General features: G+C 37.2%; 1 protein-coding gene across 3 annotated transcripts in view; it reads right to left on the bottom strand.

The window, feature by feature from the left end:
* Positions 1-371: 371 nt before the first annotated feature.
* Positions 372-26591, bottom strand: part of NELL1 (neural EGFL like 1) — an 852764-nt gene continuing 826544 nt past the window's right edge. For all 3 annotated transcript variants that reach the window (XM_029208123.1, XM_029208124.1, XM_029208125.1), the window contains 3 exons: positions 5311-5487; positions 2801-3025; positions 372-1076 (listed from right to left, as the gene is read on the bottom strand). In XM_029208123.1, coding sequence (XP_029063956.1) covers positions 1026-1076; positions 2801-3025; positions 5311-5487 — 453 coding nt within the window. In that variant the 3' untranslated portion in view covers positions 372-1025. The remainder of the gene's footprint in view (positions 1077-2800; positions 3026-5310; positions 5488-26591) is intronic.

Here is a 26591-nt window from a genome sequence, read left to right as displayed (position 1 = left end):
ACTGACCACACAAACGGCTTTCTTAAAAGCATGTCCTCTACCATATGTGATGTGGCATGATTTAGTAGAAAATATTATTGGACAGGCATCAGGAGACCTGGTTATCAATCCCAATGTGTTATAAATCAACTAGATCTGAACAAATTAGTTGACTGGGATACATTAATTTACTCTTATATAATGTAGGAATAACACCATGCACCTCTCCTATAGTGACAACTTGTATTAAAAAGTATGGAAGTCCCTTGTAAGTAAGTTATCAAATACTATATAAAACTGATGCAAGGATACTTTCTCTTTCAATGTCAGAAAAGTCTGCAAGCATTGCTGTTTCGAAATTGTGGCTTAAGGTTTTGTTTCATTTTGTTTGTAAGAGGGAGGAGAAAGTTCTTTTTCAAATAATTATTTGTGTTTGTGGTCCCCTCTTTAACATATCATAATTGCTTTCAGCTTGCTTAAGCTGAACGAGTGGGTATCTAGGTGTGTTCAACAGTTTGAAATATAAGTAAGATGCAGTTAGGCTCTACATACACATGTTAATACATTTCACAGGAATCTCAATACTAAGTATTCAGTGGATGGGACAAAAATCACAACAGGCAACTTTATTTGTAGAATTTGATCCAAAAATCCAGAAAAAATAAACAAAAGGAGCCGAGCCTCTATTATGTTAGTACACAAAATAAACAAAAAAATACATCAACATTTACCATGAGATCATTTAAATGTGTCTGCAAATGATCTGATAAGGGAAACGTGATTTACAACATGGGAAACTTTTTTTTTTTTTAAACCACCATAGACTTAAATGCACTGCACTGTAGGTCACCTAGACTAGGTTAGCAAGAATGAGCAATGTGGTAGGTCCAAAAGGTAAACCCCCAAACACCTTCCTTCAGTGGAAACTTTGGTAATTGTCTGTGGTTAAAAACAAAAAACTAAAAACACCAACTCCTGTTCTTCATCATGTTGGATGGTTATTTTGTCCATTTTTCTCCCACGATGATGAGTCCATTTTAAATACTTCAATTATTATGAAGACACTCCAAATCCACAGAACAGCAGACACTTCCATTCTGTGCATCAAGACACAAGCATTAGCCAATGAGACATAGAATATAAATCAATATGTAGTGTCCACCTTTATATTCAAAATGACCATCTACATGTTGAGACCAACTCCATGAATGCTATAAAAAAATTACTAGAAAAATGCCAAAGATTTATGAGACCCTTCAGGGTCCCTCTTGTTGGCTACTGCTGGCAGTGCAACTTCATACACCCCTGTCTGAGCTCAGACCAGGTTTGTTTGAGACTCCTCTGTATTTCCAAGTTGTCTGTTTACACAACTTATTCACTGGATTTACTCTAAATGAGATTCTTTCCAAAAATAACCCCCTGAAAGATAAATTGCCATTAATAATACTAGTCAAAAGTACCAAAAGGGTCTGAAAAGAACTCCAAAATGGCTTACAGGAAGGTGGGCATGTTAGGGGTAAATATAGACTATCTCATGGTGACTGTGAAGGGGATGGTACATATCAATTTTGGGGAATTCATGAAAAATCAATTACATGTATTAATGTAAATATACCTTTATAATCCTCCTAAATGAATCTCAAACCTAAGCTCAGGAAAATAATACTAAATAACATAGGTCTCCACATCTCCTGGTCATTGTGTTTGATGGGGCTGAAGGTACAATGGGACCATGACTCTTGCGATAGGAAGCTTGATGTCCTTTATGTATTGGGGCTGCATTTTAAGATGGTACTTTTCAGGAAGGAGAAAAGAATCCACATTTAACAGCATAAAAAGACAAGTTGGGATCCTTCCACTGATGCCTGAAGCTGAGCCAGGATTTGATAGAATTGAATGGACTAATATACATATATTTTTTAAAAAATATTTATTTATTTTGCGGTACGCGGGCCTCTCACTGCTGTGGCCTCTCCCGTTGCGGAGCACAGGCTCCGGACGTGCAGGCTCAGCGGCCCTGGCTCACGGGCCCAGCCGCTCCGTGGCATGTGGGATCTTCCTGGACAGGCACGAACCCGTGTCCCCTGTATCGGCAGGAGGACTCTCAACCACTGTGCCACCAGGGAAGCCCAGGCACTAATATTTTTAACATGCTTAATCATGGGAATCTTAAGCAGATGTTTTGGCAGAAATTTGACCCTGCCTAACCCTTGCTTCAAGTTGACTACAGTCATAGCTCTTCATAAGCTTTGAAGGTAGGAAGGGGTCAGTTGTTAATTTTAATGACATATGAGGATGCCTCATGGTAACTCCTCCAAAAAGATAGGCAAATAATCACAATTAATTAAATCGTGCAGCAAGAGCTTCAAGTCCCTGCATTAGGTACTGTGATAATTAAACAAAGCAAAAAACTTCATAGATTTATAGAACACTTTCTTCTAACATTGGCAGTTTCATGAAAGAGCTTATAAAAATTTCCGGGATGAAAAAAGATTTTTTTTTTTTTTTTACTTTTTAATATGTAGGTCAAAATAGCTTAAATCAGCCATAATTGGGCCTAGTGCAATTGTTTAAATCCTGTATTTTAAAAGGCAAAAGAGAGGACTATTTTATTCCATGGTTATCATTTGGAATTTGCCTTAATACACGGTACAGCTACAATCCATTCAGACAGATTAACCTCCGGTGAGAAGCAAACGCCTGCCTGTGTTTCCACCATGCCCCTTGGCACCTGTGCCTTCAGAAACATCAGGAGTGGACCTCCTGCAGGTGTTCTCTGGCCATTGTTCAAGGCCTGGTTATCCTCAGGACACCCAATTACCTTGCATTTGCAGGTTGTGCAGGGAGATCCAGTCATTGTCCACACTGAGCCACTAAGCCTAGAAAGGCCATAGCTGTCCAGGCAAGTTTTTCTGATGTCATAGGCGATGTTATCAGCCAGGCAGGGGTCACTGACACAGCGGGGACAACATTCCCCTTCCAAGATGGTTGTGTACTCACAGCTCAAATTGGGGCAAGTGAGCGGCCAGCAATCTACCTCTCCTTCCTGTGGAGGGAAAGCCAAAATACTTCATCATTGACCTTATGCACAATCCTGTTGCCAAAGTCCCAGAGGGGGAAATTCTCAGGAATCTCCATCACTGTCCTCACTGACTGTTGCTACTTTAGCATCATTATGGGTATGATGTGTTTCCTCCTTGAAGAACAAATACAGACATCACCACCTCCAGAGTGCTTTTGCTGACTGTCTATACTGTAGCCACGGAAAGAGTTCGGTCCCATCTCTGCGTGCCAATGGCAACCCATAATTATTTTTATCGTGAGACTTATCATAATTATCAATACAATTCCAGATTACATTTTGAGCTTTCAGGTTTTGGGCTTGTTCCTTTATTCCCCCGATGCTTAGCACAGTTCTGGTCAATAAATGCTAAACAAATGAACAAACAGATGATAAGGTACTGAGCTAGTGTGTAAAGAGAAATCTGTTTCCCTTAAGGTCAAAGAGGACCTTAAACCACTGTACTATTTCAATAACAACATGCACTGAGTTGCTTATATTGGATTTAAAATTGAGGTTGGGCAATATCAGGAGAACAATTTCATAATGGTTTTGAATGTAATGTCTGGCTAGTGACACATCACAAGGGTGTATAAGGTGTTACAGTTCAGACAGAGCCTCCAAGTATTCCAGGATGTGGCCACTGTGGCTCCACTGAGCTGCGCATAGTAGAGACTACTACCTATGTAGCCTCTTCCATTATCATGACACTCATTATAATTTATGCAAACGCATGCCTAATTATTCAGTCAGCTTCACAAGACTATGGCCTTTAGTCAGCTTCATGATAGACCATGTCTGTCATGCTCATTGTTATATCATCCAGAGTCTGGCACATGCAAACTATTGATATTTATTAAATATAACCCACTTTATTCTCACGTCGTTATTAAGTTATATTCAGCAGCTTCAGTTCTCCCAGGAAATAATAACCTTAGGGTCTGGGGATGAGAGAGGATACTGTTTTGAAATTCTATGAAAATATCATGTCTAAAATTAATAACAGTTTTTCTGAGTGCCTGATGATTGGCTTCTTCAAAGAGAAATGTAATTTTCCAGGCTGATGTGGAACCTAATTCTATAGTTGTGTTGTGTTTGCCTGTTCTTGAATGGGAGATGTAAGAATGGCTATGATTTGAATATATCTGAGTTATACTCCTCAGTATTAGGAGTGATTAAGAAGGATTTGTTTCTATTAAGATTATCTGCACATTTGCCAGGTAACTTTAGAAAATCCAATAGAAATTTACAGCACAGTTTTTCTGAATGCCTGTTTTTATACAGTATCCATAGACTGAATCATTAATTTTAGCAAATGTTAAATTATGGAACACAGCTAACAGTTTCCATTACAAGTTGACTTAGTTATGACTTAGCTCCACTGGCTATAATTACCTCAGAGATGGAACGTCATATTCACTATGATAATGTGTCTTAACAGTCTTTGCAACATTAGAAATCTTTGTGTTATATAATTTGAAACAGAAAGAACCAGGTCCAGAAATTAAGGTTTTTCTCTGGACTTTCTCTAACATGATTATATCATTAGTATCCCCATATTAAGATACAAAATAACCTTCATTTTTCTACATTAAGGTTTAGCACTGTAAAACAAATTTTTCAATCTAGGAAATATGAACAATAGTAACTACCGTTCACTAAGTACCTTCTATGTGTCAAGTACTACACTTGCCTTTCACATAACTGATCTTCACAACAGCCCTGCAAAATAGGTGCCCATCCACTTGTGTACACTGAAGGAAAGAATGATCAAGTAAAATGTTAGGACTTGCCCAAGTTAATTACACACATCTTGCATGTGGGAGAACCAGGACTGTCTCTATGACCTAGAATCAGTACCAATCCCTGATATTTCTACTATGTTCTGCTATCTCTGACATTGAAACCTTTAATGGTAATGTCCCAAGAAATGAAAGATTTGACTCTGTAAGAACTATAAGTCCCCATCAAGGCTTTGAAAGCTTTCTATCATGTGGGGAATTTTATTGATCTGGAGTGGCTAAAAAGTAGCAATTGTAAACTAACTTAGACCAAATCTGTGCTATAAATGTCCTTTCTGTCTTACATGGTGTTTTAAATAGTAGAATACTAATGTCTTCTGGAAGAACATATGCCCTGTAATTAGCCACAGGACCCACAACTCCCTGCACAGGATCACAAATCGCAGGAAACTAAATCCCACAAACAACTGAGCTTGTAAACCCCTCCAGGATATATAGGATAACACACTCTAAAGGAAGCCAACATACCAGACACCGGCACTGCTGGCAACTGTGAGTCCAGTTGTCTCCACTACGATAGAGCTTGTGTCCATTTTGATCTAAACATTGACTTGTGACCCTGGTGTCACACTCTGGGCAACAGAAAAGGTCAACGCTTGGATTCTGGCAATCACAAGCTGTCCGCCGGCAGAATATCTTCCCATCCTGTTTAGAAATGAGATTAAGGAGGTTTCATCATTAGGGAAACAGTAAGCTGCACTATGGAAACTAAATCTTATAAACACTTTACAGAGCACATAGGAAAGATTTCTAGTCAGAGTGCTCCCCTGGCCACCTCCCATTTTGCTCGAAACAGATGCACACATGTATACTCACATATACACACCCTGCCTTTCCCTGACCTTGCTTGCAGGGCAGCCCAAGTAAACATGGAGACATTTCTAAGTTGCAGAGGGAAGTCAATATGTTCTTTCAAACTTTTCTTCTAAATGTTTCTTAAAAATCATATTTTAAGTAACATTATAACTAAGCAGCTAAAAATGCATAAACAGTCAAGCACTCATTTGAGTGGAAAATCATGCTGCTGTACTTTTCCCAGTTCACAATGAACAACCTAATACATTCAAATGCATTCATCTAATTTTATTTCTGGCTCAACTCTGGGAGGAAGTCTGACTATACCCTTTTTACAGAAGAATTAACTGAGGCCCAGAGAGGCTAAAAGACTTATCTAGTAACACAGAGGTAGCAATTCTCTAAGCACCACCACCAGATATTCTGGTTTCAAAATAATTTTTCTTCTACAAGATAGCTTTCAGGTTGTTTATTATAAGGAGCTACAATAAGGTATCACTTCCCACCTTGAGGCAGCTCCCCAAATTATAGGCAGAGTACAATTTCCGGAATAATGGCCCTGAACACTCAGAAGGGATTGAAGGTCAACAGCACTCAAACGTTAAGACAGAACGTTTTGCAGTGTTTCTCATTTATATGTCTGTTGCTCACGGTAACTTCTCATCTCAGACAATGAAGAGCTAAAAATTTAAGGTGAGACATGTGGCCACCTTTTATGGTTATAACTGCTTTGCTGAATATTTACAAAACCAGAGAATCTCAGGGCCAGAATACACCTTAGAGGACACATAACCAAACTTTCTGACCTATACTTGATTAGTCTAGAGCAACCATATTCAAAAGTCATCAAGCCTGTGCTTAAAGCTCTCCGGTCTTGAAGAACTCACCACCATGGAAGGTATTCTAATTACGCAACTCTGTACCTTTCTGAATGTTAAAAATTGTACTTTTTCTTGCCCATCTTCATTGATCCTTGTTTACACCCTTGGTAATCATAGAACTCCCCATCCCTTCTATCACATTTTTACTCTTCGTTCTTAGAAGAGAGCTCTTACGCCTACTCTGAATCATCTCATCTCTAGATTAAACATCTCTAATTTTTTGACCACTCCCCATAGTTTTGAATCTTCTCACTGTTGTGGCCACTTTCTTTTTTATATTTTTAATTGTTTTTATTTTTAAAAATTTTTATTGAAATATACTTGATTTACAAAGTTGTGTTATTTTTAGCTGTACAGCTAAGTGATTGTTATACATACATGTAGATATATATTTTTCTTTTTTACATTTTCTTCCATTATAGGTTATTACAAGATATTGAGTATAGTTCCCTGTGCTATACAATAGGTCCTTGTTGGTTATCTATTTTATATATAGTAATGTTTATATTTTAATCCCTAACTCCTACTTCATCCCCCCATTTCCCCTTTTGTAACCATAAATTGGTTTTCTATGTCTGTGGGTCTATTTCTATTTTGTAAATAAGTTCATTTAATCATTTTTTAGATTTCATACATAAGTGATATCATATAATATCTTTCTCTGTCTCACTTCACTTTGTATGATAATCTCTAGGTCCATCTGTGTTGCTGCAAATGGCATTATCTCATTCATTTTTTATGGCTGAGTAATATCGCATTGTATATATGTACCACATCTTTATCCGTTCCTCCATTGATGGACATTTAGGTTGCTTCCATGTCTTGGCTATTGTAAATAGTGCTGCGATGAATATTGGGGTGCATGTATCTTTTTGAAGTATGGTTTTCTCCAGATATATGCCCAGGAGTGGGATTGCTGGATCGTATGGTAGTTCCATTTTTAGTTTTGTAGGGAACCTTCATAGTGTTCTCCACGGTGGTTGTACCAAGTTACATTCCCACCAACAGTGTAGGAGGGTTCCCCTTTCTCCACACACTCTCTAGCATTTATTGTTTGTTGACTTTTTGATGATGGCCATTCTGACCAGTGTGTGGTGATACCTCATTGTGGATTTGATTTGCATTTCTCTGATAATTAGTGATGTTGAGCATCTTTTCATGGCTTTTTGGCCATCTGTATGTCTTCTTTGGAGAAATGTCTATTTAGATCTTTTGTCCATTTTTTGATTGGGCTGTTGTTTGTTTGTTTGTTTTTCACATAGAGCTGCATGAGCTGTTTGTATATTTTGGAGATAAATCCCTTGTCAGTCACCTTGTTTGCAAATAATTTCTCCCCATTCTGTAGGTTGTCTTTTTGTCTTGTTTATGGTTTCCTTTGCTGTGCAAAAGCTTTTAAGTTTAACTAGGTTCCATTTGTTTATTTTTGTTTTTATTTTCATTACTCTAGGAGGTAGATCCTAAAAGATATTGTTGCAATTTATGTCACAGAGTGTTCTGCCTATGTTTTCCTCTAAGAGTTTTATAGTGTCCAGCTTTATACTTAGGTCTTTAATCCATTTTGAGTTTATTTTTGTGAAAGGTATGAGAGAATGTTCTAATTTCATTCTTTTACATGTAGCTGTCCAGTTTTCCCAGCACCACTTACTCAAGAGGCTGTCTTTTCTCAATTGTATATTCTTGCCTCCTTTATCAAAGATAAGGTGACCCTTTTAATGTATTGTTGGATTCGGCTGGCTAGTACTTTATTGAGTATTTTTGCATTTATGTTCATCAGTGATATTGGCCTGTAATTTTCCTTTTTGTCGTATCTTTGTCTGGTTTTGGTATCAGAGTGATAGTGGCCTCAAAGAATGAGCTTAGGGGTATTCCTTCCTCTGCAAATTTATGGTAGAGTTTCAGAAGGACAGGTGTTAATTCTTGCCTAAATGTTTGATAGAATTTGTCTGTGAATACATCTGGACCTGGACTTTTGTTTGTTGGGAATTCTTTAATCACAGTTCCAAGTTCAGTGCTTGTGGTTGGTCTGTTCATATTTTCTATCTCTTCCCGCTTCACACTTGGGAGATTGTACCTTTCTAAGAATTTGTCCATTTCTTCCAGGTTGTCCATTTATCGGCATATAGTTGCTCGTGGAGTCTCTTATGATCATTTGTATTTCTGTGATGTCAGTTTTAACTTCTCCTTTTTCATTTCTAATTCTATTGATTTGAGCCCTTTCCCTCTTTTTCTTGATGAGTCTTGCTAAAGGTTTATCAATTTTGTTTATCTTTTCCAAGAGCCAGCTTTTAGTTTCATTGATCTTTTCCAATGTTTTCTTCACCTCTATTTCATTAATTTCTGCTCTGATGTTATGATTTCTTTGCTTCTACTAACTTTCACTCTCGTTTGTTCTTCTTTCTGTACTTGCTTTAGGTGTAAGGTTAGGTTGTTTGAGATTTTTCTTGTTTCCTGAGGTAAGATTGTGTTGCTATAAACTTCCCTCTTAGATCTGTTTTTGCTGCGTCCTATAGGTTTTGGATCGTCGTGTTTTCATTGTCATTTTTCTCTAGGTATTTTTTGATTTCCTCTTTGATTTCTTCAGTGATCCATTGGTTGCTTCGTAACGTATTTTTTAGCCTCCGATTGTTTGTGCTTTTTACAGTATTTTTCCTGTATTTGATTTCTAATCTCATAGCATCGTGGTCAGAAAAGATGCTTGATATGATGTCAAATTTCTTAAATTTTACCGAGGCTTAATTTGTGGCCCAAGATATGATCTATCCTGGAGAACGTTCCATGTGCACTTGAGAGGAAATTGTATCCTGCTGCTTTCAGATGGAATGTTCTATAAATTAAGTCCACCTGTTCTAATGTGTCATTTAAGGCCTGTGTTCCCTTATTGATTTTCTGTCTGGATGACCTGTCCATTGATGCAAGTGGGATGTTAAAGTCCCTCACTATTATTGTGTTACTGTCAATTATCCATTTATGTCTGTAAACATTTGCCTTATATATATTGAGGTGCTCTTATGTTGGGTGCACATATATTCACAATTGTTTTATCTTCTTCTTGGATTGATCCCTTGGTCATTATGTAGTATCCTTCTTTGTCTCTTGTAACAGTCCTTATTTTATAGTCTATTTTGTCTGATATGAGTATTGCTACTCCAGCTTTCTTTTGATTTCCATTTGCATGGAATACCTTTTTCCATCCCTTCATTTACTGCCACCTTCTTCAACACTTTTGAGTATTTCCAATAAATGTTGTCATCATCTACCATCAATTTAACATTTATTTCATGTCACATTGTGCCAACTCTTTTATATGCATTGTCACATTTAATACTGATTATTCAGTGGAATAGAAATTTTTATCTCCATTTCTCAAATGAGGTAGCTGAATTAGATAGCTGAATATAATTCCTCAGTAATGGCCTGACCAACACAAAATGAAGTGAGACTCATGGTCACCTTGTTTTAAGTACTGTACTTTTATAAATGCAGCCTGATTTCAATATTTACTTCCTTACTTACTTTGGTTATGTCATAGTGTTGACCTCTGTGAGGTTAATGAAGACTAAAACCTCATTAAGCCCTATTGTGTCTTGTGTGGTTAGTTGTTTGGAAGTGTAAAACTTGGTGTTTATCCATATTGTATTTCATCTTGTTAGATCCATTTCATTTCCCTCGCCTGTCACAATGTTTTCTAAATGCTGTGTCTGTCATTCATCTTAGTTTGTCCTCCTTCAGTTTAGTGACATCTGCAAGCTTGATGGGCCTGCCCTTAGGGTCTTCATCTACTTCATGGACAACAATGTTGAATAGGACAGGGCTTGCTGAGATATGTTTACTGCCAGCTAAAGTGGAAATCTTTAAATGCTTTACATTCTTTATGGAGACGTGCTGGCTACATATGTAATGAAGTAACAGGTTAAAAAATGCTTTACCTCAAATGGTGTGCATCAGCTCTATTACTAGGAGAAATGACAAGAAATCAGTGTTCAAAATATTAGGGGATGAAAGATTATATGTATATACATGCATACACATACATACATATGCATATATACATATATGTATACAAACACATGTATGTTTGCACATATTTATAGAGAGAGCAAGCAAGAGACTCTAGTTAAGCAGATGAACTGTGTCAGGGAATTCAGCTAGTCTGGACAAAGGAGTGTCCAGGTCCTAGGAATTTTTCAACAATAGACCTTCAGCTTATAGCTCATATACCATGATTTTAACTCACTAATATATTTGGTTTAAATAACCATACCCCAAATGACTCCCCTATGGATTTAACAGAAGCTAAGAAAAATGATAGCTATGACATGAAAACATTTGGTCAGCTCAGCTGACCACAATATTACTCTCCCCAAGTATAGAAGGACCAGGTCTTAGGAACCCACATGGCTATTCGTGAACAACATAAAACACAGGGATAAATTCTTCTGGAAGCAGGTACTGTTCAATAGGCAATGACACCCAATCAGAATGTCAAGTTTCTCTGTGTGTGCTGTTCAAAAGAATGAATAAGAATAAGTGAATAGCCTCCAGGGTTAGTTCAAAGTAATTTCACATCTCATCAATTATGTGAGAATGCCAAATAGGGCCCTCTTAGACTTTAACAGGCTTCAGAACAATAGCCATGTTCACACTGGCTTTTGAATTACAGGTTAACTGTCAAGAAAATTATTTTCCACTTTTACTGGGAAATAATTGTCATACATCATTGTATAAGTTTAAGGAGTTGCAGCAGAGTGGTGTTTGACTTGCATATATTGTGAAAGGATTACCATAATTGCTTCAGCTAACATCCATTTCCTTATATAGATAAGAAAAAAAAAGTAAAAACAAAGAGAGGTGAAAAAGTTCTCCTTTGATGTTAAGTGTTAGGATTTACTCTCTTAATAACTTCCCTATATATTAGACAGCGGTGTTAGCTCTAGTTGTCATGCTGTACATTACATCCCTAGCACTTACTTGTCTTACAGAAGTTTGTACCTTTTGACCACCTTCTTTCAATCCCCCACCCACCCTCTACTTCTACAAGTCTTATCTCCTATTCTCTGTTTTTGCTTGTTTGTGTGTTTGTTGGGCTTTTTTGATCCCACCTGTAACTGAAATCATACAGTAGTTGTCTTTCTCTGATTTATTTTACTTACCATAATGCCATTAAGGTCCATCCATGTTGTTGCAAATGGTAGGATTTCCTCATTTTTTTCTGGCTGAATAATATTGTGCTGTAAATACATACCACGACTTCTTCATCCACTCATCCATCTATGAACACTTAGGTTGTTTCTGTGTCTTAGCTATTGTAAATAATGCTGCTATGAACATGTGGGTGCAGATATGATTTTGGGTTAGTGTTTTCATTTCCTTTGGATATATTCCCAGTAGTAAAACTGCTGGATCATAGGGTAATTTTATTAAGTTTTTTTTAGGATCCTCCATACTGTTTTCCACAGTGGTCATACGAATTTTCAATCCCACTAACGGTGCAAAAGGGTTCCCTTTCCTCCACATTCAAGCCAGTATTTGTTATCTCTTGTCTGTTTGATGATGGCCATTTGAACAGGCATGAGGTGATACCTCTTTGTGGTTTTAATGTGCATTTTCTTAATGACTAGTGATGCTGAGCATCTTTTGATGTACCTGTTGGCTTTTCATATATCTTCTTCTGAGAAATGTCTATGCAGGTCCTTAATGCATATTTAGTTGTGTTATTTGTTTTTATGCTATTGAGTTGTATGAGTTCTTTATATATCTTAACCCTTTGTCAGATAGATGGTTTGCATTTTTTTTTCCCCATTCCATAGGTTGTATTTTCATTTTGAGGATGGTTTCTTAAGCTGTCCAGAAGTTTTTAGCTTGATGTAGTCCAAACTGTTTATTTTAAAAATTTTGTTGCTTGTGCTTTAGGTGTCATATAAAAAAATCATTACCATGACAAGGAGCTTTATTCCTATTTTTTCTTCTAAGTGTTTCATGGTTTAAGTTCTTACATTTAAATCTTAATCCATTTTGAATTTTTGTGAATGGTGTAAAATAGTGGTGCAGTTTTATTTTTATATATGAATATTCAATTATCCCTGCAGCATTTATTGAAGAGATGTTTTTTCTCCTCCATTGACTATCCTTGGCTCCCTTGTCAAGTATTAGTTGACCATATGTGCTTGGTTTTATTTCTGAGCTCTTGATCCTGTTCCAGTGGTTCACTTGTCTGTTTTTATGCTTGTGTAATACTCTTTTGATGATGATAGCTTAATAGTATAGCTTGAAATGAGAAAGTGTGATGCCAACTGCTTTGCTCTTCCTTCTCAGTATTTCTTTGTTATTTGGATCTTCTGAGGTTCCATATAAATTTTAGGAGTATGTTTTCCACTTCTGTAAAAACTGCCATTGAAATCTTGATAGGGATTGCATTAAATCTACAGATGTCTTTTGGTAGTATTGACATTTTAAAAATATTAATTCTTCCATTTCATGAATATGGGATATGTTTCCATTTATTATTATCTTCTTTAGCTTCTTTCATCAGTGTCTTGTAGATTTCAGAGTAGAGATCTTTCACCTCCTTAGGTAAATTTATTCCTAAGTATTTTATTGTTTTTGATGCTATTGTAAATGGGATCAATTTCTTTCTTTTTCAGAAAATTCATTGTTAGTATATAGAAACATGACTGATTTTTGTATGTTAGTTTTGTATCTTGCAAATTTACTGAATTTTTTTATTAGATCTCATAGATTTTGGTTGAGTCTTAGGATTTTCTCTATACAAAATCATGTCATCTGCAAATAGAGACAATTGTACTTCTCCCTTTCCAGTCTGATACCTATTATTGCTTTTTTACCCTGAATTCTCTAGCTAGGACTTCTAGCACCATGTTGATAGGAAGGGTGAGAGTGAGCACCCTTGTCTTGTTGCTGATCTTAGAGGAAAAGCTTGCAACATTTTAATATCGAGTATGATGTTAGCTGGAGGCTTATATCATATATGGCCTTTATTATGTTCCTTCCATGCCTAATTTGCTAAGAGTTTTTATTATGAAGAAGAGATGTTGAATTTTGTCAGATGTTTTTCTGCTTCTATTGAGATGTTCATATGGGTCTTTAATTATTTTAACGTGATGTATCACATTGATTGATTTGCCTATGTTGAACGATCCTGGTATCCAAGGGATAATCCCACGTGGTTATGGTGAATGATTCCTTTAATGTGCTGCCAAATTTGGTTTGCTAGTATTTTGAGAATTTTTGCATATATACACATCAGGGATATTGGCCTATAGTTTTCTTTCTACTAGGGTCCTGTCCTGGTTTTGTTAAAAGGAAAATGCTGGCCTTGTAAAAAGATTTAGGGAATGTTCCCTCTTCTTCAGTTTTTTTGGGGAAGAGTTTGAGAAGGATGGGTGTTAATTATTCTTTCCTTTTTTCATTCCTTCCTTCCTTCATTCTTTATTTTAATTGAATCACAGTTGATTTACATTTTATTAATCTCAGGTGTACAATAGATTCAATATTTTTATAGATTATACTCTTCAATATTTTTATAGATTATACTCCATGAAAGACATTATAAAATACTGGCTATATTCCCTTTGTTGTACAGTATATCCTTGTATCTTATTTATTTTACAAATAGTAGCTTTTAACTCTTAATCCCTTACCTCTCTCTTGCCCTTCCCATCATCTTGCCCCTCCCCTCTTCCTTCTTCCTACTGGTAACCACTGGTTTGTTGTCTATATCTGAGTCTTTTTGTTGTTGTTGTTGTTATATTCATTCATTTGCTTTATTTTTTAGATTCCACATGTGTTATAACATACCATCTTTCTCTGACTTATTGCACTAAGCATAATGCCCTCTAGGTCCATCCATGTTGTTACAAATGGCAAAATTTAATTCTTTTTTATGGCTGAGCAATATTCCATTGTATGTGTGCTTGTGTGTATATGTATGTATGTGTCTGTATATACCACATTTTCTTTATCCATTCATTTGTTGATGGAAACTTAGGTTGCTTCCATATCTTGGCTAGCGTAAGTAATGCTGCTGTGAACATTGGGATGCATGTATCTTTTCAAATTAGTGTTTTCATTTTCTTTAGATTTATACCCAGGAGTGGAATTGCTGGTCATATGGTAGTTATATTTTTAGTTTTCTTCAGGCCCCTCCACACAGTTTTCCACAGTGGCTGCACCAATTTACATTCCCACCAACAGAGTACTAGGTTTTCCCTTTCCTCCACATCCTCACAAACATGTTATTTGGTCTATTTGATGATAGCCATTCTAACAGGTGTGAGGTAATATCTCCTTGTGGTTTTGATTTGCACTTCTCTGATTAGAGACATTGAGTATCTTTTCATGTGCCTGTTGACCATCTGTACATCTTCTTTGAAAAATGTCTATTCAGGTCCTCTGATGTTTTTTAATTAGGTTGTTTGTTTTTCTGATATTGAGTTGTATGAGCAGTTTATATATTTTGGATATTAACCCATCATCAGGTATATAATTTGCAAGTATATCTCCCATTCTGTAGACAGTCTTCTTTTTGTTGATGGTTTTCTTTACTGTACAAAAGATTTTAAGTTTAATTAGGTACCATTTGTTTGTTGGGGTTTTTTGTTGTTGTTTGGTTTTTTTTGCTTTTGTTTCCTTTTCCTGAGTTGAGAGATGCAAAAAAATATTGCTACACTTTATGTCAAAGAGTTTTCTGCCTATGTTTTCCTCTAGGAGTTAATGTGGTTTCAGGTCTTACATTTAGATCTTTAATCTATTTTTAAATTTTTCTATACGGTGTAAAGAAATGTTCATTATTTTCATGTAGCTGTCCAGTCTTCTCAGCACCACTTCCTGAAGAGACTGTTTTCTCTCTATTGTATATTCTTCCCTCTTTTGTTGTAGGTTAATTGATCATAAGTGTGTGAATTTATTTCTGGGCTCTCTATTCTGGTCCATTGATCTATATGTCTGTTTTTGTGCCAGTACTATACTCTTTTGAATACCGTAGCTTCACAGTATAGTCTATAGCCAGGGAGCACGATACCTCCAATTCTGTTCTGTTTTCTCAAAGTTCTGTTCTTTTTTCTCAAGAGTGCCTTGACTATTCAGGGTGTTTTGTGGTTCCAAATCAATGTTAGGATTATATGTCACGGAGTATTTTTATAGAGATTGCATTAAAGCTGTAGATTGCTTTGAGTAATATGGACAGCTTAACAGTATTAACACATTATTGCCTGGGAGGTTTTTGCAGAAACTAACACCTGTGGCTGGCAGTTTGTGATATAAGTGAATATTGAAACACCTCAAAATCAAACAACATTTGAGCAAATATCAAAAACTTTTTTTTGCACTTACTGTATTTATTTGAAACTTTGTACATGTCTTACTAAACCATTCTAATATTTTGTTAGAGTGCTATAGGCAGTATATAGCAGGTACCTCTCTGCAGGGGAACAGAGCATCTATTGCAAATATACCATGCTTCACTGCGCTTTCCCCTGGATAAAGCAGAGTCTACACTTTCTGGTAGCATTTTTTTTTTTTTTTAGTCCTGTGGATATTATTTCCTCTAGAATATGTTCTTTTATTTTACCTGATAGTTGACAAGGTGGATCTTTGTGGGGGGCTCTTTTATAAACTCCACAAGAAGGACCAGGTGCAGGGCTACCACTACGTTCACCAGAATGGTCTGTTACCCATACTCTAGGTACTGCTAACAAAAATTGTTTGTAAGTCATTTTATTCTGTGCATTAAGGCTACAGTAAATTTTAAATGCATTGAATAAACTGCAATTGTTCAGAAACCCACTTTATATTACCATTTTTGAGTTTTCTGGAGGATATTGAAGTTTGCCAGATATTGATCAGATCAATCAACTCCTTTCATATATTTATTATACTCTAATATACAAGTGGACTTAGATAGCCAGTCCTCCTGTCTTCCTTTCCTGTAGATGTTGTGGAGGTGTCATGAATAGTTGTCACTATGCAGACTAGCCTCTTGTCTTTCCATATAAGAAGAATCACTTCTCCCGTCTGTAAGAATGTCATTTCTCCTCACTGTAGATTTTCGGATTTCTCCTTTAATTGGTTTGGTAGACCCTGATTCTCTCTTATAGTCCCACAAACTCTGGTTTTGTTTTTCAACAATATTTCAGATGTGAACACACTGTTGCAATAATTGTCTTGGTAAATATGGTGCCATGAACCCAGATGAGGTTGTAGGACTGATAATACTGTTTCTTGCAGTTTCTTTCCTTCACCTGTATGAATTTCAAGGTTGCATATGTATCCAGTTTCACTTTCACTAACCATCCTGACCAAAATTCCATATTTTGTAAGTCTTCCGGGATTATAGGTTTTGAATCTGAGTTGTCCTCTCCACTTTAGCCTTGCCTCCTCAAGTGATGGCTCTTGTTTGGGTATATAGATCAACTGAAATTTTGGTAGAAAATAATCCAAAAGAGGTTTAACTTTTGAAATCCTGTCTGCAGGAAGTAGAGTTTCTGAGTTATCATTAAAGTGAAGAAATGTCATTATTTGTTCAAACCTTCTTCTCATCATAATCTTTGGTAAGATAGGTGTTTCAGTAAGGATCAGTAGACCAATATTCTTTCCAGTGTGATTTTCTTATCTGTCCCATCAAACTTATTAATCTAAGAAACCTCTTCATGTCACTATTGGTTACATCAGTCCATTTTAAAGCCTTATCATACTTTTTATATGATTTTTCATTCTGTTGGTGATACAAGTTTGTTTGAGAAGCTACCAACTGGAAGAAGTTGTTATGGAAAATTAATTCTGTTATTTCACTAACACTTTGTGGGTAATTACATTCAATAGTTACACCTGACATACCTGTAAAGTCTTCTAATTTTCATGAAATGTTGTCTTCAATCCACTCTAGAAGCAAAGGAGCATTCTCCAGAACCGTGAGTTTCATTTTCACTTTCCGTATCAGAATCAGTCACTGAGGTTTTTTCATCTTTTTGTTGGTCTAATATGCACACTGTCTGAATCAGAACTATATTCTGAAGAACTGTCATCTTCGGTGACACTAGTATTTATGTCACTCAGATAATCAGAGAAAGTATCTGCATAAAGTTTACCGAAAAATTCTTCTTCAAAGTTTCGTGATGTGTCATTTTTGAAAATTTTATGGTAATAAAGTGGCGTTTATAATATACACAAGGTAGGTTGGAACAAAAACCTAATGGAGAAAAATATGAATGATAATGACAACCATAAGTTGTATAATGAACCCTTGGTCAATTTTAAGCTCTAACAACTTTGCACGGTGATGTGAATTGTATCACCCTCTAAAAAACTTATTGACAAGTCTCTGGTCAATAAATTGTTAATTCTTTCAATCCAAGAACAAGAGATATCTTTCCATTTTTCTGTTTCATCTTCAATTCCTTTATCAATGTCTCATAGTTTTCAGAGTATTGGTCTTTCACTTCTTGGTTAAGTTTATTTTTAGGTAGTTTATTCTTTTTGATGTGACTTTAAACAGGATTGCTTTCTTGAGCTATTAATTCATTCTTAGTGTATACAAAGCAACAGATTTCTGTATGTTAGTTTTGTATCCTGCACATACACTGAATTCATTTACTTAAATAATTTTTTTGGCTGAGGCTTTAGGATTTTTTAATGTAGTATCACTTCATCTGCAGGTAGTGGCAGTTTTACTTCTTCTTCCCTTCCAATCTGAATGTCTTTTATTTCATTTCCTTATCTGATTGCTGTGTCTAGGACTTCCATTACTATGTTAAATAGAAATGGTGAATGTGGGCATCCTTATCTTGTTTCTGATTTCAGAGGAAAAGCTTTAAACTCTTCACCATTGAGTATGATGTTAACTGTGGGTTTGTCATAAATGGTCCTTATTTTTGTAAGCTATGTTTCCTGTTTACCAACATTGATGAGAGCTTTTATCATGAATGGCTGTTGAATTTTGTCCAGTGCTTTTTATGTGTCTACTGAGATGATCATTCGATAAAAAGATTTTTTGTCATTTCTTTTGTTAATGAAGTGTATCACATTCATTTTGCAAATAATGGACCATTGTTGCATCCCTGAAATAAATCCCACTTGATCATGGTGTGGATCCTTTTTATATGTTGTTAAATTTGGTTTGCTAATATATTGTTGAATTTTTGCATCTATATTTATCAGAGATATTGGTCTGTAATTTTCTTTTTTTGTAGTGTCTGTATGGTTTTGGTATCAGGGTAATGCTGACCTGTAGAAAGAATTTGTGAATGTTCCCTCCTCTTCGATTTTTGAAATAGTTTGAGAAAGATAGGTATTATCTCTTTATATTTTTGGGAGAATTCCCCTGTGAAGCCATCCAGTCCTGGACTTCTGTTTGCTGGAAGGTTTTTTATTATTATTATTAATTCAATTTCACTACTAGTACTCATTCTATGCAGATTGCCTATTTCTTTGTGATCCAGTCTTGGCAGGTTGTATGTTTCAGAAATTTTTCCATTTCTTCTGGGTATTCAGATTTGATGGCATATAACTGCTCATAGTATTCACTTATGATTTTTTTGTATCTCTGTAATATTCGTTGTTAATTTCTCCTCATTCGTTTCTTATTTTGTTTACTTGGGTCCTATCGTTTTTCTTGATGAGTCTGGCTAAAGAATTTTCAATTTTATCTTTTAAAAATCCAGCTGTTTGTTTAATCTTTTCTATTTTCTTCTGGTCTCTATTTCCTCTCTGATACTATTTCATCTTTTCTGCTGACTTTGGGATTTATGTGTTCTTCTAATTCCTTTAGGTGGTACGTTAGGTTGTTTGAGACTTATTTCTTGAGGTAGGCCTGTATTGCTATAAACTTCCCTCTTAGAACTCCTTTTGTTGGATTTCATAGATTTTGAAAAGTTGTGTTTCCATTTGTCTCCAGGTATTTTCTGATCTCCCCTTTGGGTTCTTCATTGACCCTTTTTTTTTTTAGTAGCATGTTTATTAGTCTCCATATGTTTGTGTTTTTCCCATTTTTTTCTTCCTATAATTGATTTCCAGTTTTATACCATTGTGGTCAGAAAAAATGCTTGGCGTAATTTCTATCCTGTTACATTTGTTGAGACCAGGTTTTTGGCTTAGCATGTAGATCACATGGCAGAGTATCCTAAGTTGCAAGGCTTTCCCTTTCAGCACTCTATAAGTATATCATGCCACTCCCTTCTGGCCTACAAAGTTTCTACAGAAAAATCAGCTAATGGCCTTCAGAATTTTCTCTTTATCTTTAAATTTTGCAATTTTAATTCGGATTTGTCTCTTTGAGTTCATATTGTTTAGGACTCTCTGTGCTTCCTGTACCTGGGTATCCGTTTCCTTCTTCAGGATTGGGAAGTTTTCAGCCATAAGTTCATCAGATACATTTTTGACCCATTTCTCTCTTCTCCTTCTGAGACCCTTATAATGCAAATGTTAGCAGGCTTAATGTTGTCTCTGAGGGTCCCTTAAAATGTCCTCATATTTTAAAATGTGTTTTTCTTTTTGCTCTTCTAATGGGGAGATTTCCATTATTCTATCTTCCAGATCACTTGTGAGTTCTCTATTACCTAGTCTGCTGGTAATTCCTTCTAGTGTGCTTTTATTTCAGTTATTCTTCAACTCTGATGGGTTCTTTTTTATATTTTCTAGTTCCTTGTTAAAATTTTCACTGTGTTCATTTATTTTTTTCAAAGTTCAGTTAGCATTCTTATTACTGATTCTTTGAAATCTTTAACTGGTAAATTACTTGTTTTTTACAAAAATGTTTTTTACATTATTTATTTTTTCTTGTTCTTTCTCATTTTGTCTTCTCATTTTGCTTAACTTTCTGTCTCTATGAAAGTAGGTGAAACAGTTACCTATCCCAGTCTTGAAAGAGTGTCCTTCTATGGGAGCATTCCTATTAAGTCTGCATTTGTGAAGTGGCTTTGGTGGGAAAGCTGGATCTGAGGTGAATACAGGTCACATCTTCCCCCAGGGTGTGTTGGCAGCTATCACCTTGGTGGGAGATGGGGCAGGAACTGGAATGTCTAGATCCAGAGCTAGGTGTGAGCTGGAGCTCCTCCCATGCTCAGTGGTTGTCACCCTCTTACAGGGACGAGGTTGGGTCCCAAGGTGCTGTAGCAGAAGCCTTGAGAGTCAGGTCTGCGGTGAGTCTGTTCCAAGTGTGTGCCCTCCCCTCTCCCAGCAATAGCACCTTGGCCCCAGAGGGGAACAGTGTGGAGAAAGAAGGGCTGGAGCAGGTATCTGGTGCAGGCCAGGGTATGTGCTGTGATGGTCCAGGCGCCCCAGTCAGAGTTTCACACAGCTCCCAATCCACAGCTTCCAAAAGCACCAGCAATGGCCACACTTGCTCCACGCAGATGAAGTGCTAAGTTCGAGCCAAGTGCCCACCCTCCTTGGCAACAACAGCCTTTGCCATCGTGGGGAGCTTATCCAGGGCTATAGGGGCCTGCTTGGGTGCTCAGTGTGTTGAGGCATGTGCTGGGGTGGTAGTGGGAAGCTGGCCAGAGCCCCATGAAGTTTCAATCTGCTTCCTTCCTTCCTGGGAGTAATCTTCACGAGTTGAATTTTGGGTTCTAAGTCCCACTGGTGTTCAAACCAGCTATGGGGACTTGTCTTCCCAGTTTTAGACCCCAGGGCAGGCTGCCCCATATGTGGTTCAAACCCCTTACTCACCAGGGATGCTCTCTGAACCCATGGTAGCTCCCTCCTCTTCTCTGTCCCCTCTTAGGGGCACAGGTCCTGTCCTGATGGCTTCTCTTCCCTTCCGGATTCCATGTGGATCTTTTACAGCCTTGGTTGTAGAAAAGTCTTTCTGCCAGTCTCGTTTGTTTTCAGTGAGAATTGCTCCATGTACATATGTATTTTGGATGTGTTCATCGGGGGAGGTCAGATCCTCATCCTTCCCCATCTTGATCTCCTCCTCAATTCTTTAAAGTTCACCAGTGAAGCCTTCTTTGTTGTGAGATTTGTTTCATTACTGATTCAGTCTCCTTACTAGTAATCTGTTTATACTAGTAATCTGTTTATTCAGTCTTGAATCAGTGTTAGTAAGTTATGTTTTTAAAAATCTTTCCATTTCTTCTGAGTTTTCCAGTTTGCTGAAGTAAAGGTGTTCAAAGTAGCCTCTTATGATCCTTTGAATTTCTGTGGTATCAGTTGTAATGTTTCCTTTTCCATTTATACTTTTGTTGATTGGAGTCCTTTCCCCTTTTTCCCTTGCAATGAACTGACTCTTAATTTGGTTTATATTTTCTGTTGTTTTTCTGTCCCTATTTCTGCTCTGATCTTTATTAACTGTCAAGAAAATAATTTTCAATAATAAACATGTCACAGGTGGCCTTATTTAATTCAATGAGAATGTCATTATAAAACATCAGCTCACAGAGCACAACCACACTGGAATTGAAATTTGCCAACAGAATGGAGCCCGCTAATGGTGAGTAATACTACTTGCCATAGATTTGTGGGTTTATTCCTAGAGCTTGACCTCTACCCTAGCTTGGGTGGTCAGGACAATGCCAACTTAAATGACAAAGATGTATTTTCACACCCTTTTGTCATAGAGCCTAAATGCTTTTATGCAATTTTATAATGAAATTTCAGCTATAAGCAGTAAGTATTGTAATATTTATATTGCTACTGAATTTTAAACACCAGGGACATATACTTTCCTGGCATATTCTTACTGTATCATAAAAATTATACTTTATACTGTAAATTACACATTCTATTACTGAATAGTCAATACATTGAAACTTTACTCCTTATAGCATAATATCACTATTCCTTTTTTCCCCATAGTTTCAAATTTCTTAAGGAAGTAGACTTAGGTAGGATTACTTATATAAATTGAATAATAACATAAAACAGGTTTGGCAAGCTGATGCCCACAGTCCAAATTCAGCTGGTCACCTGATTCTCACTCAACAGTAAAGTTGAGTATGTGAGACAGATCTTACAGTGTGCAACACCTATCTTGCCCTTTAAAGAAGTTATCTGATCCCAAATATGAAGTATAAAATTAGTAGTGGTACTCTAGACCCATTTGTTTTACCTTCTCACATACAAATTTATTGGGAAGTAATATCCAATCTTTTCACAAAATAATAAATTTTGCCTTCAGGTTATACCCCACAAACAATTTATTTTTTTAGTCTCCTCTAATTTGCACCTGGTGTAGAAAATTTTTAGCAGTCACTTAATCCAACTGACTCATTTTAATCAAGAGGAATTCTGGTCCAGAGAGGGGAAATGACTTTTCCACATGGCAAATTAATTAATAATAAAACAGAACTAGACCCCAATCTGGAGTTTTATAAGAATCACTTTCTACTATACTGCTTCCTTGTATCATGAAGAGACTGGGAGGTAGGATAAAAGGATTTCACACACACTCAGAGCAGAAGGATTCTTGGGGCAATGGTTCTCAAAGTGGAGTCGTCTAACCATTAGCATTAGACTCTTCTGGAAACTAAAGGCATACCTTGTTTTACTGCATTTTGCTTTATTGTGCTTCACAGACTGCATTTCTTACAAACAAATTGAAGGTTTGTGGCAACTGTGTAGAACAGGTCTATTGGTGACATTTTTCCAATGTCATTTGCTCACTTTGTCACATTTTAGTAATTCTCACAAATCAAACTTTTTCATTATTACTGTTTGGTATGGTGATCTGTGATCAGTGATTTTTTTGTTGTTGTAATTTTTATATTTATTTTTGGCTGCATTGAGTCTTTGTTGCTGTGTGTGGGCTTTCCCTAGTTGTGGCAAGTGGGGGCTACTCTTTGTTGCAGTGCATGGGCCTCTCACTACAGTGGCCTCTCTTGTGGCAGAGCATGGGCTCCAGGCGTGCAGGCCTCAGTAGCTGTGGCACGCAGCCCAGTTGCTCTGTGGCATGTGCGATCCTCCTGGACCAGGGCTCTAACCTGTGTCCCCTGCATTGGCAGGCAGATTCTTAACCACTGTACCACCGGGGAAGTCCCGATCAGTGATCTTTGATGTTGGTATTGTAATTGTTTTAGCGTGCCATAAACTGTGCCTAAAAAAGATAGTGAACTTAATAAATGTGTGTATTTTGACTGCAAAGCCAACCACCAGTTCCCTGCCTTTCTCCTTGTCCTCTGCCCTCCCTATTATTTCCTGAGACACAGTATTGTAATTAGGCTAATTTATAACCCTACAATGGACTCTAAGCATTCAAGTGAAAAGAGTCATACATCTCTCACTTTAAATGAAAAGCTAGACGTGAATGACGTTAATGAGGATGGTATGCTGTGTCATAAACCAAGACCAAAAGGGAGACCTCTTGTGCCAAACAGAAGTTGTAAATGCAATGAAAAAGTTCTTGAAAGTGCTATTCCAGTAACCCAGTAACAGACGAATGATAAGAAAGTGAAAGTCTTATTGCTGACGTGGAGAAAGTTTTAGTGGTCTGGATAGAAGATCAAACCAGCCACAACATTGCCTTAAGCCAAAGCCTACTCCAGACCAAGGCCCTAACTCTTTTTTCAGTTCTGTGGAGGCTGAGAGAGAGGTGAGGAAGCTGCAGAAGAAAAGTTTATAGCTAGCAGAGGTTGATTCATGACTGTTAAGGAACAGAGCCATCTTTATAACAAAAGTACAAGGTGAAGTATTCTGGGACAAGATGGCGGAGCAGAAGGACCTGAGCTCACCTCCTCTCATGAAAACACCAAAATCACAACTAACTGGTAAACAACCATCGACAAAAAAAGACTGGAACCTACCAAAAAAGATACTCTACTTCCAAAGACAAAGAAGAAACCACAACAAGATGGTAGGAGGCGTGCATTCACAATACGATCAAATCCCATACCTGCCAGGTGGGCAACTCCCCAAAGCAGAAAATAATTATTATAACACAGAAGTTCTCCTGCAGGAGTGAAAGTTCTGAGCCCCACATCAGGATCCCCAGTCTGGGGGTCTGGCATCAGGAGGAGGAGCCCCTAGAGCATTTGGCTTTGAAGGCCAGCAGGGCTGGATCACAGGAAATCTACAGGACTGGGGGAAACAAACTTCACTCTTGGAGGGTGCATGATGTGCACTGGGACCCAGGGGAAAAAGCAGTAACTTCATAGGAGCCTGGGCCAGACCTACCTGCTGGACTTGGAAGGACTCCTATAGAGGTAGGGGGTGGGAAGGACTCCTATAGAGGTAGGGGGTGGCTGTGACTCACTACAGGGACACTGATGGCAGAGGTACTAGTGAGTACTCATTGGCATGACCTACCCTAAAGGCCGCCATTTTGATGCCAAGACTGGGCCCCACCCAACAGCCCTTAGGCTTCAGTGCTGGGATGCCTCAGTCCAAACAACCAACAGGGTAAGAACACAGCCCCAGCCATCAGCAGACAAGCTGCTTAAAGTCTTCCTGAGCCACCTTTAAACACACCCCTTGACATGGCCCTGCTTACGAGGGGGAGAAGACACAGCTACACCCATGAGTGGGCAGGCACTAGTCCCCTCCACCAGGAAAAATGCACAAATCCAGGAAGCACAAGATAAATCCAAGGCAGAACATGCCGAGAGACATACTAAAGACAAAGAAAAAATATTAAAAGCAACAAGGGAAAAGAAACAAATAACCTTATGGAATTCCCTTGTAGGTTATCAGCTGATTTTTCAGCAGAAACTCTGCAGGCCAGAAGGGAGTGACATGGAATATTTAAAGCGATGAAAAGGAAAAAAACTATAACAAAGAATACTGTACCCTGTAAGGCTCTCATTCAGAAAGCTTTACAGTCAAGCAAACGCTAAGAGAATTGAGTGCCACCAACCAGCTTTACAACAAACACTAAAGGAACTTCACTAAGCAGAATAGAAAAGGCCACAAGTGGAACCAAGAAAATTACGAATGGGAAAGCTCACTGGAAATGCCAAACATAAAAGGTAGGAAATCGTCCACACGTGAATCTGATATCAAAACCAAAAATCATATGACGAGGAGAGTACAAATGCAGGCTATTAGAAATGCATTCAAAATTGAGACCAGCAAATTAAAAAAATTTTGTATATAGGTATAGACTGCTATATCAAAACCTCATGGGAACCACAAATCAAAAATCTGCAATAGATACACACCCAAAAAAGAAAATGTGATCCAAACACAACACTAAATATAGTCATCAAATCTCAAGAGAAGACAACAAAAGAGGAAGGGAAGAAAAAAGACCTAGAAAAATAAAACAATTAACAAAATGGCAATATAAACATACCTTTTATTGGTGATTACCTTAATTGTAAATGGATTAAATGCTCCAACCAAAAGACATAGACTGGCTGAATGGATACAAAACAAGACCTGTATATATGCTGTCTACAAGAGACCCACTTCAGACCTAGGCACACATACAGACTGAAAATGAGGGGATGGAAAAAGATATTCCATGCAAATGAAGATCAAAAGAAAGCTGGAGTAGCAATATTCATATCAGATAAAATAGACTTTAAAGAATGTTACAAGAGACAAGGAAGGACACTACATAATGATCAAGGGAGCAATCCAAGAAGAAGACAGAACAATTGTAAATATATATACACCCAGCATAGGAGCACCTCAATATACAAGGCAAATGCTAAAAGGAGAAATCCACAGTAACACAATAATGGGGGGGGGGTTTAACACCCCACTTGCATCAATGGACAGGTCATCCAGACAGAAAATCAATAAGGAAACACAGGCCTTAAATGACACATTAGAACAGATGGACTTAATTTATAGAACACTCCATCTGAAAGCAGCAGGATACACTTTCCTCTCAAGTGCACACGGAACGTTCTCCAGGATAGATCACAGCTTAGGCCACAAATCAAGCATCTTTTCTGACCATGATGCTATGAGATTAGAAATCAAATACAGGAAAAAATACTGGAAAAAGCATAAACAATCGGAGGCTAAAAAATATGTTACGAAGCAACCAATGGATCACTGATGAAATCAAAGAGGAAATCAAAAAATACCTACAGAAAAATGACGACAATGAAAACGTGACTACCCAAAACCTATGGGATGCAGCAAAAACAGATCTGAGAGGGAAGTTTATAGCAACAC

The sequence above is a fragment of the Monodon monoceros genome, unplaced genomic scaffold, assembly GCF_005190385.1.
Source record: "Monodon monoceros isolate NGI ecotype Baffin Bay Population unplaced genomic scaffold, NGI_Narwhal_1 Super_Scaffold_7, whole genome shotgun sequence".
In the NCBI taxonomy this organism is placed as follows: Eukaryota; Metazoa; Chordata; class Mammalia; order Artiodactyla; family Monodontidae; genus Monodon; species Monodon monoceros.
Note: the sequence above shows the minus strand (reverse complement) of the source record. Positions and strands in the feature narration are given on the sequence as shown.